Here is a 21,762-nt window from a genome sequence, read left to right as displayed (position 1 = left end):
GTGTGTGTGTGTGTAGGAATATCTGTGTGGTGTGTGTGTGTGTGTAGTTCATGTCACCTGTAATGTGACATGAACCCAAGGTCCCAGTTGAGGTCCTCCCTATGGATACCGAACTTAGCTATCAGCCTCTGCTCAGCCACTTTCCTCTGCTGCCTGTCCAGAAGTCCACCTTGGAGGATGGTCACCCGAAGGTCCGAGGCTGAATGTCCTGGACCACTGAAGTGTTAGAAAGTTCACATTATCCAAACATTGACAATTTGTCAATTACGTTACACTCTGACAAAACGCCTTCTTCATCACTCTGTCTACTTGCAACTCCACTTTCAAGGAACTACGAACATGCACTTCAAGATCTGTTTGGCAACACTTCCTAGGACTCTACCATAAAATGTGCAAGTCCTGTCTTGATTTGCATTACCAAAAATGCAGCACCTCATCTTTATCTAAATTTAACTCCATCTGTCACTCCTCGGCCCATCTGATCAAGATCCCGCTGTAATCTGAAATAACCCTCTTCATGGTCCACTACACCACCAATTTTGGTGTCACCTGCTAGCTGTTCTGGATTTCATGTGACCGAATCTTGCTAACTAGTCTACCATCAGGAAGCTTCTCGAACACTTTACTGATGTGCATATAGATCATGTACACCACTCTGCCTTCAAATCTTCCTTGTCACTTCTTCAAAAAACTCAATCAAGTTAGTGAGACATGATTTCCCACGTACAACGCCATGGTGACTATCTGTAATCAGTTCTTGCCTTTCCAAATACATGTAAATCCTGTCCCTCAGAATCCCCTCCAACAACTTACCCACCACTGATGTCAGACTCACCGGACTATAGTTCCCTGACTTTCCCTTACTACCTTTCTTAAATAGTGGCACCACATTAGCCACCCTCCAGCCTAATATCTCAGCAAGGGACCCAACAATCACTTTCTTAGATTCTCCCACTTTGAGAAGCTAGAACCACAAGGTATAATCTTGGAATAAGGCATTATCCATTGAACACAGATGAGTAAGAATTTCTCCCCAGACGATAGTGACTCTTTAACTCCATTTTTGTGATAAAGAATTCAAGTATACTAAGGCTGACACAGAATTTTTTAATCAGTAAGGGAATAAATGGTTTAGCTATAGATACAGGTTATATCTGCCATCTTACTTGAAGTCACTCTTGCAAAGGAAACATAGCTGCTCATTCAGGAGGTCATTATCCAGCAGCCAATTCGTTGTGCAGAACTTCTTTGGTTAAATGGTCATCATGCGTCTGATGAATGTGGCTGAGCAAGTGCAGACATAATTGGCTTAGCAATGAGAGTTTGCTGATGGAATTAGCAACCTTCAGGTGGGCTGGTCCTGCCCCGAGATGCTGTGGATAAGTCAGAAGCCTTTCAGCATTTTCTCCTGCCTATGTTGCCCACAATCTCACTTGAGATTCTCAGTTTGGTGTTCTCATCAAGTTGCTGTTCCATAGCTTTCAAATAACTCAACTCAAAGTGGAGGCTCCTTCCCTTGCTCATTTGAACCCAAAACCTCAACAGACAAGTGGTTAGTTAGACTGTTAACTAATCTAGAAATTAGTCTATGAGTGATTCATTTTCCCCTCTAACACCATACAGCCAATGGAGTCTATTATTAGCAATATGACAAAAGGACACTTGGCAAAATCACAACATGGATTGTGAGTCACTATGGTTTTATGAAAGATTTATCAAATACAATTTTCCCTGACAGTATAATAAGGAGAAACTAGAGGAGGTAACATATTTGGATTTCTAGAATACATTGTTGCCAAAGACACTATAATTTAAGATGGAGTTCTGGATAGTACAAGAGCATTGATTAAAGGATTGGATAACTGGATACTAGTAAAAGCTTCTTTGCACGTTTTCAAAAAAGACCATAGATCCTGTTCTGTCCTGAAAAGGATTATAGTTTAACATTTCAACCAAATGGGTATTATGTCCACCATTTCAGCAGTGATTCAGTATACCAATTTTAGTTCCAAAATTACATCAATTCCAAAAGGAAAAAAAAAGCCTGAACCCATTACAACTGGATTCTAAAGTAAGAATGCAACCCATTGAGCCAAATTGACAATTTTTGTTTAGAATTCTGAAGCGCAACCCAGTTGGAAATGCATTCCAAAGCAGCTGGCTATAGTAATTAACAGTAAACATAAATGGAGTGGCTTTGTTTTAGTATGTTTTGAAGTTTTAAAAGAAAAAGTTCCTGAGAGCCAGCTACCTCAAGAGAATACTAAACAATATAAGTTCTAAGATTATTCATACCTGTTTAACATTGTTTCCCAGGTCCTCAAGTTGCTCACTGATACATTTAAGTTCTTTTTTCATATCTTTCTCGCTGTCCGACAGCACAGGAAGCTTTGAATTCAAACTGTGCAAGATTCTCTTCACTCTGTAATGCAGAGGTAACTTAGAAAGTGAATCAGTTTTTCTAAAACTATAAATGTCTACCCATTTCTCTACTTAGAGATATTGTCCTATTCTTGGCTCATACCTAATCATGATGTCATCTTGACTGTCTCTTGCATCTTCAAATTTGTCAGCAAGTACCTCTGCCATTTCCCGCATCACCTTCCTAATGAAAGAAATTAGTTTTGATCAGCACCTCCAAAGCTGAACTGCATCAATTGTTCTATCTCTTAACAAGAACTGCTGCTGGTAACTTCAATCCAATGTAACTCATTGTATTTACAAAATATATATCAATCAAGTAGGAAGTGATGAAAAACAGTGAGATTGGAGGCTTCTGGCTCAGGTGGATTTGCCCAGACTTTCTACCTGATCTCTCCATCACAGTCATGATCACAATACAGATTGCAATAATGTAATTATCACTTCAGATTGTTAAAGATTCTTTGACAGTCAGATCCAACAAATTTTGTTTACATAGCAGAATTAAATGTAACAAAATATCCCAAAGACATTATGAAACAAATTTATGACATAATACATTCAAGGGCGCTTTTAAGGCCAATGATACTGGAGAGACTGGAATCAGTTGTGTCAGCAGACAAATGTCTACAGAAGCTGTTTAAAATTAACGTCCATAGTTAAAGATTAAAACTATTTAATGAGAATTATTCAAGATAGAGATTAAATGTTTCTTTATGTTGAGAGTATAATGACCCATGTACTTTGGAGAATATTTAAATGTTGTTTCTGTGATGTCTCCAGAGTTGGGGAGTACTTTGAGAGGCTTAACTGTTTTCCCAAATATGGCATAATTAGATTTCAAGAATGCCCACATGACCAGAGAAAACCAAATGCAGTGCTTTCCACCTGACAGTTTGAAACACAGAATTTTTGTAGACAAATATAAATCATAAGACGCAAGGATAGGGTGAATGCACTCAGTTTCTTTTTCCCCGGGGCTTGGGAATTGAGGACTAGAGGGCATCAGTTTAAGGTTAGAAGGGAAAAGTAAAAGGGAGCCTGAAGGGCAACCTTTTCACATATGGAATGAGCTGCCAGTGGAAGTGGGTGAGGTGGGTACATTGACAACATTTAAAAGGTATTTGGAGAAATACATGGAGGAAGAAAGGATTAGAAGGATATAGGCCAAGTGCAGGGAAATGGGGTTAGCATGGATAGTCATTTTAGTTGGCATGGACCAGTTTGGGTCAAAGGGTCTGTCTCTGTGGTGTAGGACTCTGACAAGAAGTAAGCAAGATTTTCTCTGACTGCAACAGCTGTGTTTAGCAGTTGTCAAACAGAACCTGATGTTGAAACAAACCTCAAAAGTCTTACTGTGTTGGAAGGCAGAGAGACAGCTGAAGCCAGGAAAGGCAATGGATTCTGGATTGGACCAGACCACTGCTGTTGTTTCAAGGTTGTGAGGGACCACAAGTTCATGTAAAAAGGAAGGGGGCTCAAGGGGAGGATTCTATAAGAAGAGAGATATTACTGAGGCAATGATCAGGGTGAAAATACTTGACCAAATGCAACATGCAGCCCAACAAAAGCAAGCTAGTGCCAGGAGACATGGTTATCTGCAGCTGCAAGTTATAGTTTGAGCTGCTAAATAAAACTGGAGATTTTAAAGTAAACTGAATCCATGTTATTTAATCGGTTATCAACAGTATAAGAAAATGACAGGGCAGGAGACGAGAGTTAAAGGGAATTCTGTGTCACCAGGAATGTCGTGCGCTGAATAAGAGAGGATTCTTAAATGTATGCCTTGTTGGTGGTAGCCCATGTGTTTTGCTGCCAGTGAATGTGACTCAAGGGCTATGAGGATAAAGTGGAAAGAGAGATTCTGTGGAGCAGTGGAACAGTTTTTGAAACAAATCAAATCATTGAATGCATTGAAGGAGTTAGATGATATCATCAATGTTGAAGAGATCAAGTGGTATGGGATGATCAAGCTGCTCCTATACTTTTAGCTACATCAAGTATTCCTTGGTTGTATTGTCTATTTAATGTGAAGGTATATCTATAATACTTTTAGCCTGTTCATTAATATTTGAACTACATTTATTTTAGTTGGTTTATTACAGTAAAAGTTAAAAAAAGTCTTGCCCAATAGTTTTCTTTCCATTAACATGACAGATGCTTTAAAAAGTTAACGTCTTGTGGAGATTGTAACAAGAATTTCTACTGTTCATTCCTACTTGTGAAAATAAATTAATTCCACAAATCTTGATGTACAAAGTTGCAATGTCCTATTTTTCAGAGATGGGAGGGATTTGAGTTTCATTGATCATAGAATGTTACAGCGCAGTACAGGGCCTTCGGCTCTCGATGGTTTAGTAGGTTGGCGCAACCATCTGAAGCCCATCTAACCTACACCGTTCCATTATTACCCATATGCATGTCCAATGTTCATTAAATGCCCTTAGCATTAGAGAGTCTACTACTGTTGCAGGCAGACCGTTTCACACCCTACTACTCTGAGTAAAGGATTAATATCTGTCTTAAATCTATCATCCTTCAATTTAAAGCTATGCCCCCTCGTGTTAGCCTTCACCAAAGGAAAAAGGCTCTCACTGTCCACCCTATCTAACCCTCTTATTATCTTATACATCTCAATTAAGTCACCTCACAACTTCTTCTCTCCAACAGCCTCAGTTCCCTCAGCCTTTCCTTGTAAAATCTTCCTTCCATACCAGGCAACATCTTAGTAAGTGTCCCCTGAACTCTTTCCAAAGATTCCACATCCTTCCCATAATGTGGTGACCAGGACTGCTTGCAATACTCCAGGTGCAGCCTTACCAGTGTCTTGTACAGCTGAAGCATGACCTCGTGGCTCCAAAACTCAATCCTCTTACCAATAAATGCCAACACACCACATATGCCTTCTTAACAACCCTATCAACCTGGGTGGTAACATTCAGGGATTTACACACCTGGACACAGATCTCTGTTTATCTTACTTTGCCAAGAATTTTACCATTAGCACATTACTCCTCATCTTTATTACTTCTTCTGAAGTGAACTACCTCACACTTTTCTGCATTAAACTCCATTTGCTACTTTACAGCTCAATACAGCATCTTATCTATGTCAATCTATAACCAAAAACATCCTTTGGCACTATCCACAACTCTGCCTACCTTAATGTCATCCGCAAATTTACTAATCCATTCTTCTTCGCTCATCTCAGATCATTTATAAAAATGACAAAAAGCAGTGGCTCCAAAACAGACCGTTGCAGCACACCACTGGTAACGGAGCTCTAGGATGAACACTTCCCATCAACCACCACCCTTTGTCTTCTTTCAGTTGGCCAATTTTTGATCAAAACCACAAAATCATCTTCAATCCCGAAACTCCTTATTTTGTGCAATAGCCTACCGTGTAGAACCTTATCAAATGCCTTACTGAAGTCCATATACACCACATCAACCACCTTACCTTCATCCACCTGTTTTGTCACCTTCTCGAAGAACTCAATTAAGTTACTGAGACATGACCTACCCTTCACAAAACCATGTTGGCTTTTCCTAATCAAATTATTCCTTTCCAGATGATTATAAATCCTATCACTTATAACCTTTTCCAACACCTAATCCACAACTGAAGTAAGGCTCACTGGTCTATAATTACCAGGGTTGTCCTGACTCCCCTCCTTAAACAAGGGAAGAACATTTGCTATCCTCTAGTCTCTGGCACTACTCTCGTCAACAATGATGACAAAGATCAAAGCCAAAGGCTCTGCAATCTCTTCCCTGGCTTCCCAGAGAATCTGAGGAGAAATCCCATCCAGCTCCAGGGTCTTGTCTATTTTCAGATCTTCCAAAATTGCTAAAACCTCCACCCCATCTAATCTTATAGCCTATATCTCCATATTTTCATTAACTTTCCTTTTCCTTTGTGAATTTTCCTTTTCCAATGTGAATACTGACAAAGTATTCATTTAGCGCTTCTCCTATGTCCTCAGATTCCACACACAACTTTCCACTATCTTTGATTAGCCCTAATAACTAGTTATTCTTTTAGTCCTGATATACCTGTAGAAGGCCTTAGGGTTTTCCTCAATCCTATCCGCCAACAACTTCTCATATCCCCTCCTGGCTCTTCTTAGCTCTCTTTTTAGATCTTTTCTGGCTAACTCTCAAGTCCTCTAACTGAGCCTTCATGCCTCTTCCTCAAATAAGCCTTCCTCTTCCTCTTGAGAACAGCTTCAACTTCTTTCGTAAACCATGGCTCTCTCTCTCGACAACTACCTCCCTGTCTGATAGGTATATATTTATCAAGGACCCACAGTAGCTTTTCCTTGAATAAGCTCCACATTTCAAGAGTGTCCAACCCCTGCAGTTTCCTTCCTCATCCTATGCATCCTAAATCTTGCCTAATCACATCATAATTGCTTTTCTCCCAGTTATACCTCTTTCGCTGTGGTATATACCTATCCCTGCCCACTGCCACTGTAAACATAATCAAATTGTGGTCACTATGGTCAAAGTGTTCACCTACCTCCAAATCTAAAACCTGGCTGGGTTCATTCCCCAGTACCAAGTCCAATATGGCATTGCCCCTTGTCGGCCAGCCTACATACTGTGTCAGAAAACACTTCTGCACACACTGAACAAAAACTGACCCATCTAAACTACTTGAACTATTGTATTCCCAGTCAATATTGGGGAAGTTTAAGTCCCCCATAACAACTATCCTGTTACTCTCGCTCCTATTGAGAATCTTCTTTGCTATCTTTTCCTCTACACCTCTGCAACAATTCGGAGGCCTATAGAAAACTCCCAACAGGGTGACCTCTCCTTTCCTGTCTCCAACCTCAGCCCAAACTACCCTAGTGGATGAGTCCTCAAATGTTCTTTCAGCTGCCACTTGATTGACACCCCCACCTCTTTTAGCATCTTTTCTGTTCTTGCTGAAACATCTAAATCCTGGAATCTGCAACAACCATTCCCGTCCTTCCTCGAGCCAAGTCTCTGAAGTGGCCACAACATTGAAGTGCCAGGTACCAACCTTATTCTGGTTGCTCCTGGCATTGAAGTACACACATTTCAAACCAACATTCGGATTGCTGGTGCCCTCTCACGACCTTGTAAACCTATCCCTGACCTCACTACCCTCAACCTCCTGTACATTAGAACTACAATTCAGGTTCCCATCCCCCTGCTGCATTAGTCTAACCTCCCCGCTCCCACCCCGAAGATCATTAGCAAATTTTCCCCCAGGATATTGGTACCCCTACTTCAGTAGCTAAGAAAACGAATTAAACTGTTTGTGGTATTAACTCAGGAAAGCCATCACAATAATAGCTTCATTGAGTTTCACATTACTGAGTGGCTTAAAAATGCATCCATGTGTCTCCATTTAAGAACACAATGTACTTACTTGTCCCCAATGCACTGCACAATATCCTGCATTTGCTTCTTTTTTTGACTTTCCAGTAGCTTTACCCTGGAATGTGGAACAGAATTCTGATTTTACTATCAACTCTTGATGATATAGTTAACTCAATAACATTGCACTACTCTAAATTTAACAAAGGTAGAACTGGTGTGAAAGGCACAAAGGGAGCAGAAAATGTATTCAGGAAAATATTTAGACAGTGCACACCATACCGTACAAAAACAGGGGTGGTGTTTTGAACCTAGTGAAAAGATTGAATCATGGGAGGTAGAAATAGTATCATATGAAGAGCACTATATTGGATAGGATTGTGGGGAATTATATTTAGAGTGGTCATGGGTAAAGGTCAAAGATCAGGAAGAGAGGTTTTGAAACATAAACCTATTGATCTAAACGGATATATGATTTAGCTAGTGTGAGCTTGTAGAAGTTAAAAGGGTAAATCAATGCCAGATAAAGAGGATGAGGAGATACAAGGGCTCCAAGGGTTCAAAATAGGAATGTGAAAGAACTTAAAGAAAAACATGTGCAAACAAATTCAGACCCTGCTGGATATCAAGAAGCTTGAAGAATAGATAGATGAAAAAGGGGGATTTCAGATAAATAAGGCTAAACATTATAGAAAACCTACAGTATGAGTAGTGAAGGTGTGAAATTAAAATGTGAGAAAAGAAAAGAGCAAGGATGAAAAAAGACAATTTTAAAAAAATCAATAAAACAAAGTATATGAAAGTAATTAAAAAAGGGCTCATTAGGGACAAATGAGGATAATTTGTGTTTAGAGACAGATGACTGATACGGTTCTGTGTGGCTTCTTCTCGCTTGTTTTCACAAAGAAAAAAAAACAATACACAGAATTTGGAGGAAGACAGTTAAATATTAGGTGGAATTTACACAATGAGAGAATGAGTATGAAGGGGAAATTATAAATGTGTTGCCTCAACTGCAGAGAATAATAAGATTGGGATTGCTTTAGCTGACAGGAAACATAACTGAAGAGTTGAAAATCAAGAGGCATCTGAGAGGTCCATAACCAAAAAGGAGTAGATCGAGGGCAAGAGGTTGGACGTTTAGAGGGGACTTCAAAAAGCAAAACTCCTCATAACATTTAAAAAGTTTTTCATATGCATTCACAGATTAATGTGTTGCTGGCTGGGCCAGAATGGTATCAAGCTTCTGGAGTGTTGTTGGGGCTGCACTCATACAGGTAGGTAGGGAGTAATCCATCACACTTCTGACTTGTGCCTTGTGGATGGTGGACGGGCTTTGAGGAGTCAGGAGGTGAGTTATTCACTGCAGTACTTCAAGCTTCTGACCTGCTCTTGTAGCCAGTGTTTATGTGGTGAAGCCAGTTGAGGTTCTGATCAACAATAACATTGATAGTGGGGGATTCAGTGATGGTAACACTACTGAATGCCAAAGGGCAGTGGTTGGATGGTCTCTTATTCGTGATGGTCATAGCCTGGCGTTTGTGTGGCGCAAATGTTACTTGCCACTTGTCAGCCCAAGCCTGGATATTGTCCAGATCTTGTTGCATTTGAACATGGATTATTTCAGTATCTGAGGTGGTCGCAAATGGTGCCGAACCCTGTGCAATTAAGCAGCAAACATTGCCACTTCTGACCTTATGATGGAGCAAAGGTCATTGATGCAGCAGTTGAACATGGTTGGGCCAAGGACATTACCCAGAGATATCCGGGACCTGAGATGACTGAACTCCAACAGCCATGACCATCTTCCTATGTATCAGACATGACTCCAACCACCAGAGAGCTCCCCCCCCACCCCCCCTTCACCTCCGATACCCATCGATTCCAGTTTTGCTAGGGTTCCTCAAAGCCACACTGTCGAATGCAGTCTAAAAGTCAAAGGCTGTCACTCGCACCTCACCTCTGGAATTCAGTTCTTTTGTCCATGTTTGGACCAAGGCTAATGAGGTCCAGAGCGGAGTGACCCTGGCGGAGCCCAAACTGGGCATCACTGAGCAGGTGCTGCTTGACTAATTACCGACTAATGGGTCGGTAATTTACCGGGTTGGATTTGTCCTGCTTTTTATGTACAGGACATACTTGGGCAATTTTCCACATTGTTAGGTAGGATACCAGTGTTTTAACTGTACTGGAACAAAGTTTGTGCAAAGATTTGTAGCTCGGGTGCTCGTTGTTGTGGTTCTGTACGCCGAGCTGGAAGTTTTTGTTGCAAACGTTTCGTCCCCTGGCTAGGCGACATCATCAGTGCTTGGGAGCCTCCTGCGAAGCGCTTCTTTGATGTTTCCTCCGGTGTTTATAGGCATCCATGAACATCAACTAGCCATGAAACGACACGACCAGCTATCCTTAGGAGCCACACACGCAGACAACACGGAACACAAATTTGACTGGGGCAACACTACTATCATAGGGCAAGCCAGACAGAGAACAGCCAGGGAATTCCTAGAGGCATGGCATTCATCCACAAACTCCATCAACAAACACATCGACCTGGACCCAATATACCAACCACTACAGCGGACAGCTGAAACTGACAACCGGAAGCGGCAGGGACAGACCACTATAAACACCGGAGGAAACATCAAAGAAGCGCTTCGCAGGAGGCTCCCAAGCACTGATGATGTCGCCTAGCCAGGGGACGAAACGTTTGCAACAAAAACTGTACTGGAACAGCTTGGCTAGGGGAGAGCAAGTTCTGGAGCACAAGTCTCAAGTACTATTGCTGGAATCAGCGCCCATAGCTGTTACAGTATCCAGTGTCGCCAACTGTTTCTTGATATCATGGAGTGAATCAAATTGGCTAAAGACTGGTATCTGTAATGTTGGAGACTACTGGAGGAGGCAGAGATTAACCACTCTGCACTTCTGGATGAAGATTGCTGTGAAAGCTTTTTGCACTGATGTGCTGGTCTCTTCCATCATGGACTATGGGAATATTTCTGGAGCCGCCTCCTCCAGTGAGTTGTTTACTTGTCGACCACCATTCCTGATTGGATGTGGCAGGATTGCAGAACCTAGATCGAATCTGTTGTTTGTGGGATTGCTTAGCTCTCTCGATAACTTGCTACTTATGCTGGCATGCAAGTTTGGTGTCTTCACTGTATTGACACCTCATCTTCAGATATGCCTGGTGCTGCTCTTGGCATGCCCTCCTGCACTCTCCATTGAACCAGGGTGGATCCCCTGGCTTGATGGTAATGGTAGAGTGGGGAATATACTGGGCCAGGAGGTTAGAATGCGCTGGAGTACAGTTCTCCTGCTGATGATGTCCCATGGCAACTCACAACGCCCAATCTTGAGGTGCTAGATCTGTTTGAAGTCTGTCCAAAGTTTCACGATGGCAGTGCCACACAACATGGACATTATTCTCAATGTGAAGGCTGGACTTCATCTCTACAAATACTGTGCAGTGGTTACTCTTATTGGTATGGTCATGGACATTTGCAGCTGGCGCACTGGTACGGTTGAGGTCAAGTATGTTTCCTCTTTATGGTTCCCTCATCACGTGCTGCAGACCCAGTCTAGCAGCTATGTTATTTAGGACCTGACCAGCTTGATCAGTAATTCTGCTGCTGACCTATCTTGGTGGACTTTGAAAATCCTCACCTCGAGTACTTTTTGTACCTTTGCCATCCTCAGTGTTTCCTCCAAGTATTGTTAAATATGGAAATTCACCAGCTGAGAGAAGGCAGTAAGTGGTAAATCAGCAGGAGATTTTCTCCTCCACATTTAACCTGAATCCATGAGACACGGGCCCAGGGTCAATGTTGATGACTCCCAGAACAACTCCCTCTGAAATGTGTACCACTGTGCTGCCACCTCTGCTGGGTCTGTCCTGCCAGTGAGACAAGACATATCCAGGGATGGTGGTGTCTGAGACACTGTCATACTCTCAGAATCAGACCTTACAGACAATGTCTGACTATTGCTTGGCTAGTCTGTGAGACAGCTCTCCAATTAGGGCAATCATCCCCAGATGTTAGGAAGACGACTTTGCAGGATCGACAGGGTTATTTCTGCCTTGGTCTTTTCTGGTGCTGAGGTCGATGCCAGATCACAAGTCACAGATTTACAGCATGGAAACAGACCCTTCATCCAACTTGTCCATGTTGGTCAGACATCCTAAATTAATCTAATCTCATTTGCCAGCACTTGCCATATCCCTCTATACCCTTCCTATTCATATACCCATCGGATGCCTTTTAAATGTTGCAATTGTAACAGCCTCCACTAATTCCCCTGGTAGCTCATTCCATACATGCACCACTCTCTGCGTGAAAAAGCTGCTGAGGTCCCTTTTAAATCTTTCCCCTCTCACCCTAAACCTACGGCCTCTACTTCTGGACTCCCCCCACCCCAGGGAAAAGACTTAGTCTCTTTATCTATCCATGCCACTCATGATTTTATAAACCTCTATTGGTCATCTCTCAGGCTCCGACATTCCAGGGAAAACAGCCTCTCCCTAAAGCTTGTAAATATTTTCTGAACCTTTTCAAGTTTTACAATATCCTCCCTATAGGAGGGAGACTAGAACTGCACACAGTATTGCAAAACTGGCATAACCATTTGGTTTCATTTCTTTGAGACTATGTAGTGTTTGGTACAACTGAATGGCCTGTTAGGCCATTTTTGAGGGTATTTGAGCGTCAACTACACCACAGTGGGTCTGAAGTCACATAGCCAGACCAGGTGAGGATGGCAGATTTCCTCCCTGAAAGACATTAATAAACCAAATGGGTTTTTCCGACAATCGTTTCATGGTGATCAGGAGATTCTTAATTTCAGATTCCACCATCTGCTGAGTGGGATTCAAATCCAGGTCCCCAGAACACTTATTGGAGTTCTTGGATTAAAAATCTAACCATAATACCACCAGGCCATCGCCTACCCTTATTCTCACTTTTTGTCAGTGGATAAATTTAATGCAACAATTGTGCCATAACATTGCCTGATTCAGCCCATGTCACCCACTGCTGAAACTCTAAACTGGACTATTCCAATGCTTTTCTGACCAGCCTCATCTTCTACCTGACAGAATCTGAAGTCCATTCCAAACTGTGCAGACTGTCATAACATTCACCATCACATTTCCTCACCTTGACTGATCCACATAGGCTCCCATTGAGAAACACTAATTTTCAAAACATGTCCAATTTTCTAATCTCTCCAAGGTTTCACTTATTCCCAATGTCTGCATTCTAACCTCTCCACCACACTTAAGATCACCTTAAATCCTTCCTCACCTGTTCTACGATCCTGTGTGATCATCTTTGCATGGCTGCAGTTTGACTGCAATTGCATGGTATCTTGGGTCATTTCACTAGCTTAAACATTCCATATAAATACAATTTTTTATTTCACATAAATCAAGAGGTGACTTTATTACCTGCGTGTGATCTCTTCGCGTGCAAGAGCCTGTTTAAGGATGTACTCTTCTCTGAAGACCTGGGTGGCTCGACTCAAGAGCTGCAGACATTCCTGTGGTGGAGGTACTCCTACTGCATCAGATGCCCTGAAAAGAAAAGCGAAGATACATACTGTAGAGTTCCAGCTTCTTGCAATTCACCAAAGCTCCTTCAACAGCAACTTCCAGACCTTTAATCCATACCATCTAGAAGAACAAATGTAACAGACACATGGGCACGCCACCTGCAAGTTCTCCCCCAAACCACTCACCATCTTGACCTAGAAATTTTACTGTTCCTTCAGTGTCACTGGGTCAAAATCCTGGAACAGCTTCCTTAACTATGGGTGTACCAATATCACATGGACAGCAGTGATTCAAGGTGACAGTTCACCACCTTCTTTTCGTGGCCAATGAGGGATGGGTAGTAAATGCTGACCTCGCCAGTAATACTCAGTCTCAAGAACATAACCCTGCCATTTGAAAAACCATGTGAGTATCAGAGATAAGTAAACACGATTACTGATGAAAGTTGACTTGACTTAATTATTTCCACCACAAGCACATAAACACTCATCATCTGGTTGAGTGGAATGCCAACCTCCAGGCCTGATTACAACCTTTCACCAGGATGTAGGGATAATATATTCTATCCACTTGTCAAATTGTTGAATGTTCTATGCAATACAGCCGAACCTCGAGTATCCGAAGGAGATGGGCGGACAGTATTTCATTCAATACCTCTCCTCTGGGACTCAGTTTTCTGAAGTTTCCTTTATCCTCGCTCTGTCTGCCTTGCACCCTCTCTCTGTCTCAGGGTTTGCTTCTGAGCAGACACACACTTGTGTGTAACGGACTTGCAGCACAATGTTGGATAGATTATCTGGGGAAAGGGGGGCTTAGGGTACACCCAATGGTAGAACTCCAAGCGAAGTGTTGGGAGAGAGGGGGAGGGTGGGAGGTCAGTCATTTGGTCGCAGTACCTGGGCTCCCACCGATGTCCAGGACTGTTCTCAGCAACATTTCAGTGAGCCAAATTCACTTTTAATAATTGTAAACAAAAGGCACGATCAGTGTTGGTCACAAGTCATTGATGTAATGCTCCTATCGGGACCTTGAGATCTTCTTCGGATAATCCGAAATTCGGATAATTGATACACAGAAGCTCCTCTGTTTTAATATTTTATGTTTGAATCTTTTTCTCAATTCTTCTTCATGGGATGTGGGAATTGCTAGCAAAACCAGCATTTGTTCCCAATCCCTTACTGATCATGAACTGAATGGACTGGAGGTTATTTCAGAGGGAAGTTAAGAATCAACTACATTGTAAAATCTAAGTAAGGATGGCAGATTCCCTTCCCTAAAAGAGAGGAGCAAACCAGATGAGTTTTTATACGATAATGCCATGGCAACATTACTGGGACTAACTTGATATTCCAGATTTAATGGGTTGTTGTGGTGCAGTGGCTCCCTACCTCTGTGCTAGGAGACCTAGGTTCAAGCCCCACCGGTTCCTGAGGTGTATGATAATGTCTGAACAGGTTGAGTCAAAAAGATATATCTAATTAATAAATGTGGAATACATAAGTTGCCAGTCACCATAGTGGGATGTGAACCAGTACTTCAAGAGCATTAGCCTCATGACTACTAGTCTAGTGACATTACTACTATGCTACTGCCTCCTATTAAATATCCACATGCTAGCTCATTTTATGGGTATGGAAGGTGTAATAGTCTGAAGCATTAACTCAGAATGCAAGAATTTAAATTAAGTTTGAAATCTGAAAATAAGAAATTGGCATCTTTAGATGCCATTAAGAGAAAAACAGCTGGTTCACGAATATCAAATAGGAAACAAAATCTGCCACCCTTCCTCAGCCTGACAAGATTCTAGTCCTAGCGCAGCTTAATTGTCCTTCTGTGACCCAGAAACTCGTCAGTTGCATAAGAACGTTTTTTTAGGAAGGTGGGTTAGGCATTAAACGGCTGCTCTGTTAGAGACACCCCACATCCAAAGCATTAACTGTAGGAATTCCAATGTTTATTTCGAGACATGGCCAAGTACAAACATCAGTCAAGATCAGTATTTAAATCTGAATAGCTGCATCATCACTGCAGCTTCAGTTTCTCCAGGTAGAAAACACCATGTTCTATTAATTTTTCACTTCTGAAAGTGTTGACCCAGGGCCACCATTTCATGAATGGGAACATCTCATATACAGTTCACCAAAATGAACAAACACATAGTACAACAAAAATGCACTACTCCAAAGATTAGATTAGATTAGATTCCCTACAGTGTGGAAATAGGCCCTTTGGCCCAACCAGTCCACACCGACCCTCCGAAGAGTAACCCACCCAGACCCATTTCCCTCTGACTAATGCACCTAACATTATGGGCAATTTAGCATGGCCAATTCAGCTGACCTGCACATTTTTGGACTGTGGGAGGAAACTGGAGCATCTGGAGGAAACCCACGCAGACACAGGGAGAACGTGCAAACTCCACACAGACAGACAGTCACCTGAGGCTGGAATTGAACCTGGGATCCTGGTGCTGTGAGGCTGCAGTGCTAAACCACTGAGCCACTGTGCCGCCCAACCATTCCCAAATCTGCTGCAACTAGCATTCATGTACTTTAGGACTTACAGGATTCAGTGTTGGGAAGGTAACTGCACTGCCTTAACGAAGATCAGCAGATTCAGCACAGGTCAAACACAGAACTTTGTACTATATGGTTCTAGTTGCATTATGCCATGATATGACTCCGTGAATTATTTCATGTTAGTGGGTTTGGAGAGGTTAAGGAAACCTGGTTGAATGCAATTAAATAATATGAATGTAAATATGTCTGTGGGTTAAAACAATACCTCAGTAGCAATGGATTGGTTGTAGTACGACGCAGAATATTTCTAATGTGTTGCTCAAAGGAACCGCTTGCAAAGTTTCGCAGTGGAGATGCCACACAGCTGCTGTCTGGGTTGGAACACAATAACGGTGGCGATACTGGCCTTGTCGTGGTCCTGCAAACATCCACAAATTTATTACAATTTGTTTGTAATCGAGTCAGTGCACAGACAGTTTCAAGTGAACTGTTGAAAGTATCAAAACCATATCAGGTGCAATTACTCAGAATTATTGCATGACAGCATCAAAAGTAAGTACAATACGCCATTCAGCCCCTCTGCTCTCCCACTGGTTAGATCCCAGCTGATCTGATCTTGGCATCAACTCAATTTTTCTATTCCCCCATAACCCTCAACTCCCCTGAAGTTTAGAAGCCTGCCTCCCAACAATTAATATATTCCAGCATTCTAAAGATTAAGGATCCTCTTGAAAGAAGAAATTCCTTTGCATTTCTACCTTAAACAGGCAACTGCATTCCTCAATTCTGGATTTTCCCAAAGGAGAAGAGTCTTCTCTGTATTCATCCATTAGGCAAGGAGCATATGCCAAACTTTCCTGAAAAGGAATTTACCCAGCCAAACTTCTGAGCTGCTTCCAATGCAAGTATGATCTTCCTTAAATAAAGAGATCAAAACTTGACACAGTACTCTCACTAATGCCCTGCATCAAAACTTCCCTACTTTTACACTGCATTGCAATAAAAGCAAATGTTTTATTGCAAGTGAGTTTTGAGAAGATTGCTGATACAGTGTATTTCATGCACTAGGACAGTGAGAACCTACCACAAACTACGCAATCTAAACGTTTGTGCCAAAGTGGATAGCTTTACATTTTCCCACAATATATTCCAATTGTCAATCTTTGCCCAGCCATACCTCAGGCAGACTCTTCCAACTTAAACCTTCCCCTCCCTGCACTGGCCCCAAGTCATGTATCCATAATGCAGATGAGCAAACACTGGCAAGCCTCTGAATCCTTACCCAACAATCCTATCTTGTATTGTGTGCTATGACTGTAAATAGTTTCAGAAAAAACTCAATTTGTATTTTGATACAAACTTTGGGCATATTTCCAAATGGAGAAAAGGATAGCAATTAGCAGTGGGAATCATACTGGATACTCAAAATGTCACCAATCGGTTCAGTAACAACCTCAAGACTTCATCAGTCCACAATTATATTGATCCATATATCTGTGAAACAATGATAAACCAGATGATCACTTTCCCAAGCACTAACACTAAATCCCTGTTAAAAGGAAGTTTTCACAATTCAATCATACAAGAAAAATACTTACAGCAATTCTCTTATAATACATTCAAAAGAATCAGTAATACAAATCATTGCAGCTCCGAGGGACAGATCTGAAATGATCCAGAATCCTTTGATTGGTGCAGGTGGACTGTAAGAATTTGAAGACACACAAAGTGAAAATAATGCAACTGTCACTTCTTACCAAACAGAAAGGTGACAAAAAATATTGAAAAGAATTGAGAGAGTGACCGTGACTAGAATTCCCAGAAACCTATTTCTATAATCAACTACCTTAAAATAAAGGACTACATTCAACTTAAACTCAGTTTGTAAAATCGCTAAAATTGCGACACCTGCATCCCGTGAATGAATAAATGAATTACATCTTCCTGCACATAGGAAGATGTAATTCGGGCTATATACCAGTTAATCTTTTCAACCTTATTTAACCTTGATCAATTTGTGGAAATAATTTCTCTTTAACCTATCTGATTCCCTTAGGATCTTAAACTTAAATCAAATCAACCCTTAACTTTCTAAAGTTCCAGGGAATACATTCTCTTATTATCCAGAAAACCTATAATTGACAGGATCAAAGGCCAATATATTGTTTCAAAGTCTAAATACCCAGAATTACTCTGAGGTGTGGAAGGCCAGTATTACAGTAATCATTCTGATCATTTAATTTTACGGACCTCAAGACATTTCAATAATATATCTGCCACCTGCCCCCTCAAAAACGTCCATTTGGATGTCCACTGCCTCAGCTTTTCATCATTAACAAAAATAAAACGCTGTTCTGTTTTTTTTTTGCTCCAAAGTAGCTGACCCCACATTTGCTAACATTCTTGCCTATTTATTTACACCATCAACCTCTCTTTGAAATGTTATGCTTACATCTACACTTCTTACAATGCTACTTGTCTTGGTGTCATCAGCAAATTTACAATGCTCCTGTGAAAATGAAGGAGAAGGATGGCAAGATTTGTAAACCTTGGATGACAAGAGAAATTATGAGATTAGTCAAAAAGAAAAAAAAAGGAAGCATATATTTAGGAAACTCAATTTACACAGAGCCTTGAATGCATACAAAGACAGGAGGAAACAACGCCAACAACAAATCAGGAGGGCTGAAAGAGGCCATGAAAACGGAATTAAGGAAAATATACGTATATAAGGAGCAAGAGGATAGCTAGGGAAAGGGTAGGCCCACTCAAGAAAAAAAAGGAGTGTATTTTTGCGTGGAGCCGAAGGAAGTGGGCGAGGTCCTTAATGAATACTTTGCATTGGTATTCACAAAAGAGAAGGACATGGTGATAGAGAGTTTCAGGAGGGATATGTTGATATTTGGGGCATGTCAATAAGAAAGGAAGTGGTATTGGGTGTTTTAAAAAGCATTAAGGTAGACAAATCCCCACACCTTATGGGATCTATCACAGAATGCGGAGGGAGGCAGGTGAGGAAATTACTGGGACCTTGAACAAAATCTTCACATCCTCTTTAGTCACGAGAGATACCAGAGAACTGGAGAATACCCAACGTGGTTCCTTAGTTTAGGAAGGGCAACAGGGATAAGTCAGGAAATTATAGGCCACTGAGCCTTACGTCAGTGGTAGGGAAATTATTGAAGATACTTAGGGATTTAGTCACAATTGGAAAAATATGGACTTATTAGTGACAGGTAGCACGACTTTGTGCAGGCAAGGTCATGTCTCTCAAACCGGATTGAGATTTTTTGAAGTGACACGGATGATTCATGGTGGCAGAGTGGTAGATGCTGTCTTTATGAACTTCAGTAAGGCTTTTGACAGTATCTTGCTTGAATTCCAAAGTCACTGGTCAATATAAACAGCTTCCAGCAGGCTCCAAAGAGCAATCACTTATTTTAAACTGGGATTCTTTTCTCAGAACACTTTATTGAACCAGATGTAAAATTAGTCTGTAAAACTCAAACACAACCTTCTACCCAAAAACCCAGGCACAACCAGTTCAATATATGATTTCTCCTCTTTTTTTTCCCCCAACAGTTTCTGTGGTTGGCTAGCCAGCACTAGCCTCGCCTAAATTGATGAATGCAACATCACAATCAGCTGCCAGTCCTTGAACATAACATATGCTGATGCCAACCATCTGCAGTATTCTTACAGCAATAATTAATCTTCAATTATCTTTCCAGGCCAGCTCCCATGTGCATACATCACTTTGCTTGTCCTCTTCTTCTCTTAAAACAAGATACTGTTCAAACTTTGATTCTCAACTTCAGCTCAGAGTTCCAGAACTGAGAAACTTAAAAAAATAAGTGGGCCAGTCCAAGCCACCACTCAGGTGATCAGGAGACAAAGATTCTACCTCAGCATATAACAATAATGCCTCCCCAGCTGCTTGGCCTAAGAATAACAGAGGCAAAAATTAAGGGTTTGTAAAACATTCATGCATTAAAAATATCACATAAAAAAGGTTTTCCTCAAGATTTTAACGATCTAAAACATTTTCCAGCTAGGGAGTAATAAGGAACATGGGAAGATGATACCTGCATGGCAGTGGTTTGGTGCACAGGACATGTTCTACTAAGCATTTCTGCTCTGATGCCAACTCCTGAAGCGCACTTTTATCTTCGTCATCTGTAGGCATAAAAGCACAAGGTGATCCACAACTTCAGGAATGCGGAAATATTAGTTGATAGATTTAAAAAGACTTGCAAATATTACCAAAAAGAACAGATGAGGCAGATCTAAACTACTTCACTTCCAAAAGTGATTCACTAATCTTATTTAGGTAAGGAAATCTGCTGTCATTTCCTGGTGTGGCCTACATATGACTCCTGACCCAAAGCAATGTGGTTGACTCTTAACTGCCCACTGAAATGGTATGATATTACTACAAAGTTTAAAGAATTAAATTAGACAGACCATCAACTTAGACAGTGAAAATAACAATGGCAACCCAGTTCTGTTGTCCCTGCAACATCCCCTGCACTAACACCTTGGGGTTAATGAAAGAACTGATAGAGCTATCCCACAGATGAGGCAAAAGTGAGGACTGCAGATGCTGGAAATCAGAGTCTAGATTAGAGTGGTGCTGGAAAAACACAGCTTCAGTGCTGATGAAGGGCTTTTGCCCGAAACGTCGATCTTCCTGCTCCTCTGATGCTGTCTGACCGGCTGTGCTTTTCCAGCACTAATAAATCTTCAAACAACTCCACTTATTACATGATATCAAGAAATGTCTGAAGGTATTGATACTGCAAAGTCTGTAAGCTCTGCCAACATTTTGGCAACTTGTGCTCCATAAATAGCTACAACACTACCCAACCTACTCTAAAACAACTACAATACTGACATTGACACAACAATGGTTTTGCCACGTATATCCTGTCCATAAAAACCAGGACAAATTAAATCCAACCAGTCAACACCCTATCAGTAAAGTTATGGAAGTTATGTTCAGTAATAGTCTGATCAAAGACACTTAGTTGGGCTTTTTGGGGGCCACTCAGTTCCGGATCTCATTACAGCCTTGGGTCAAGCATGGACAAAGCTGAATTCCAGAGGTGCTGCATAAAAACAGTCAACAGGAGTAAAAGGGGAAATGATCTGTTGGTTGGAGACTTGTGGGAGAAACAAAGATGGCTGCGGCTAGGAGTCCCAAAAATCACTGCAGGAGCTCCTCATGATATTGTCTTAGACATAACCATTTTCAGTTACATTATTAACAACCTTCCTTCTAACAGTAAAGTCAGAAGTAGGGGTTTTCCAAATGGGTTAAAACCAACGAGGTAAAAACAATGACTGCAGATGCTGGAAACCAGATTCTGGATTAGTGGTGCTGGAAGAGCACAGCAGTTCAGGCAGCATCCAAGGGGCTTCGAAATCGACGTTTCGGGCAAAAGCACTCCTGATGCAGGGCTTTTGCCCGAAACGTCGATTTCGAAGCTCCTTGGATGCTGCCTGAACTGCTGTGCATTTTCCAAATGGGAACTGTGCAAAATTCAGTACCATTCACAGCTCCTCAGATACAAGCAGCCAGTGTCCAAATTCAGCAAGACCAGACAATGCCCAGGTTGAGGTGATTAAGTGGCAAGTAATATTCCTGTCACACAAAAGGTCAGGTAATGATGATCTCGAACAAGACAAAAATTTAACCCATTGCTCCACAACTTCCAAATGCAGTAACAACAAAGCTGTCTGTTGCATTCTGATGATCCTACCTTCTGCAGGAGTGCCTCAGGCTTGTCCAACTTTTTCCTTAACTGAGGATGCCCCTGAGCAGTGTCTGATCTATTTCCCACACTTCTGCCCTCATCCCACAACAATGATAGGGTTCCCCCTTCTTATTTTCCTCTGCATCAGCATCACCAAAGGA

At 41.5% G+C, this 21,762-nt stretch overlaps 1 protein-coding gene across 1 annotated transcript in view; it reads right to left on the bottom strand.

The window, feature by feature from the left end:
• The window catches only part of nup88 (nucleoporin 88), a 48,635-nt gene that overhangs the window by 11,702 nt on the left and 15,171 nt on the right, over window positions 1-21,762 (bottom strand). The window contains exons 9-15 of the mRNA XM_043718836.1: window positions 19,931-20,021; window positions 17,444-17,548; window positions 16,111-16,263; window positions 13,222-13,347; window positions 7,828-7,893; window positions 2,525-2,605; window positions 2,296-2,422 (exon numbers count right to left, since the gene is read on the bottom strand). Coding sequence (XP_043574771.1) covers window positions 2,296-2,422; window positions 2,525-2,605; window positions 7,828-7,893; window positions 13,222-13,347; window positions 16,111-16,263; window positions 17,444-17,548; window positions 19,931-20,021 — 749 coding nt within the window. The remainder of the gene's footprint in view (window positions 1-2,295; window positions 2,423-2,524; window positions 2,606-7,827; window positions 7,894-13,221; window positions 13,348-16,110; window positions 16,264-17,443; window positions 17,549-19,930; window positions 20,022-21,762) is intronic.

This window comes from Chiloscyllium plagiosum, chromosome 28, assembly GCF_004010195.1.
Source record: "Chiloscyllium plagiosum isolate BGI_BamShark_2017 chromosome 28, ASM401019v2, whole genome shotgun sequence".
NCBI classification, from domain to species: Eukaryota; Metazoa; Chordata; class Chondrichthyes; order Orectolobiformes; family Hemiscylliidae; genus Chiloscyllium; species Chiloscyllium plagiosum.
Note: the sequence above shows the minus strand (reverse complement) of the source record. Positions and strands in the feature narration are given on the sequence as shown.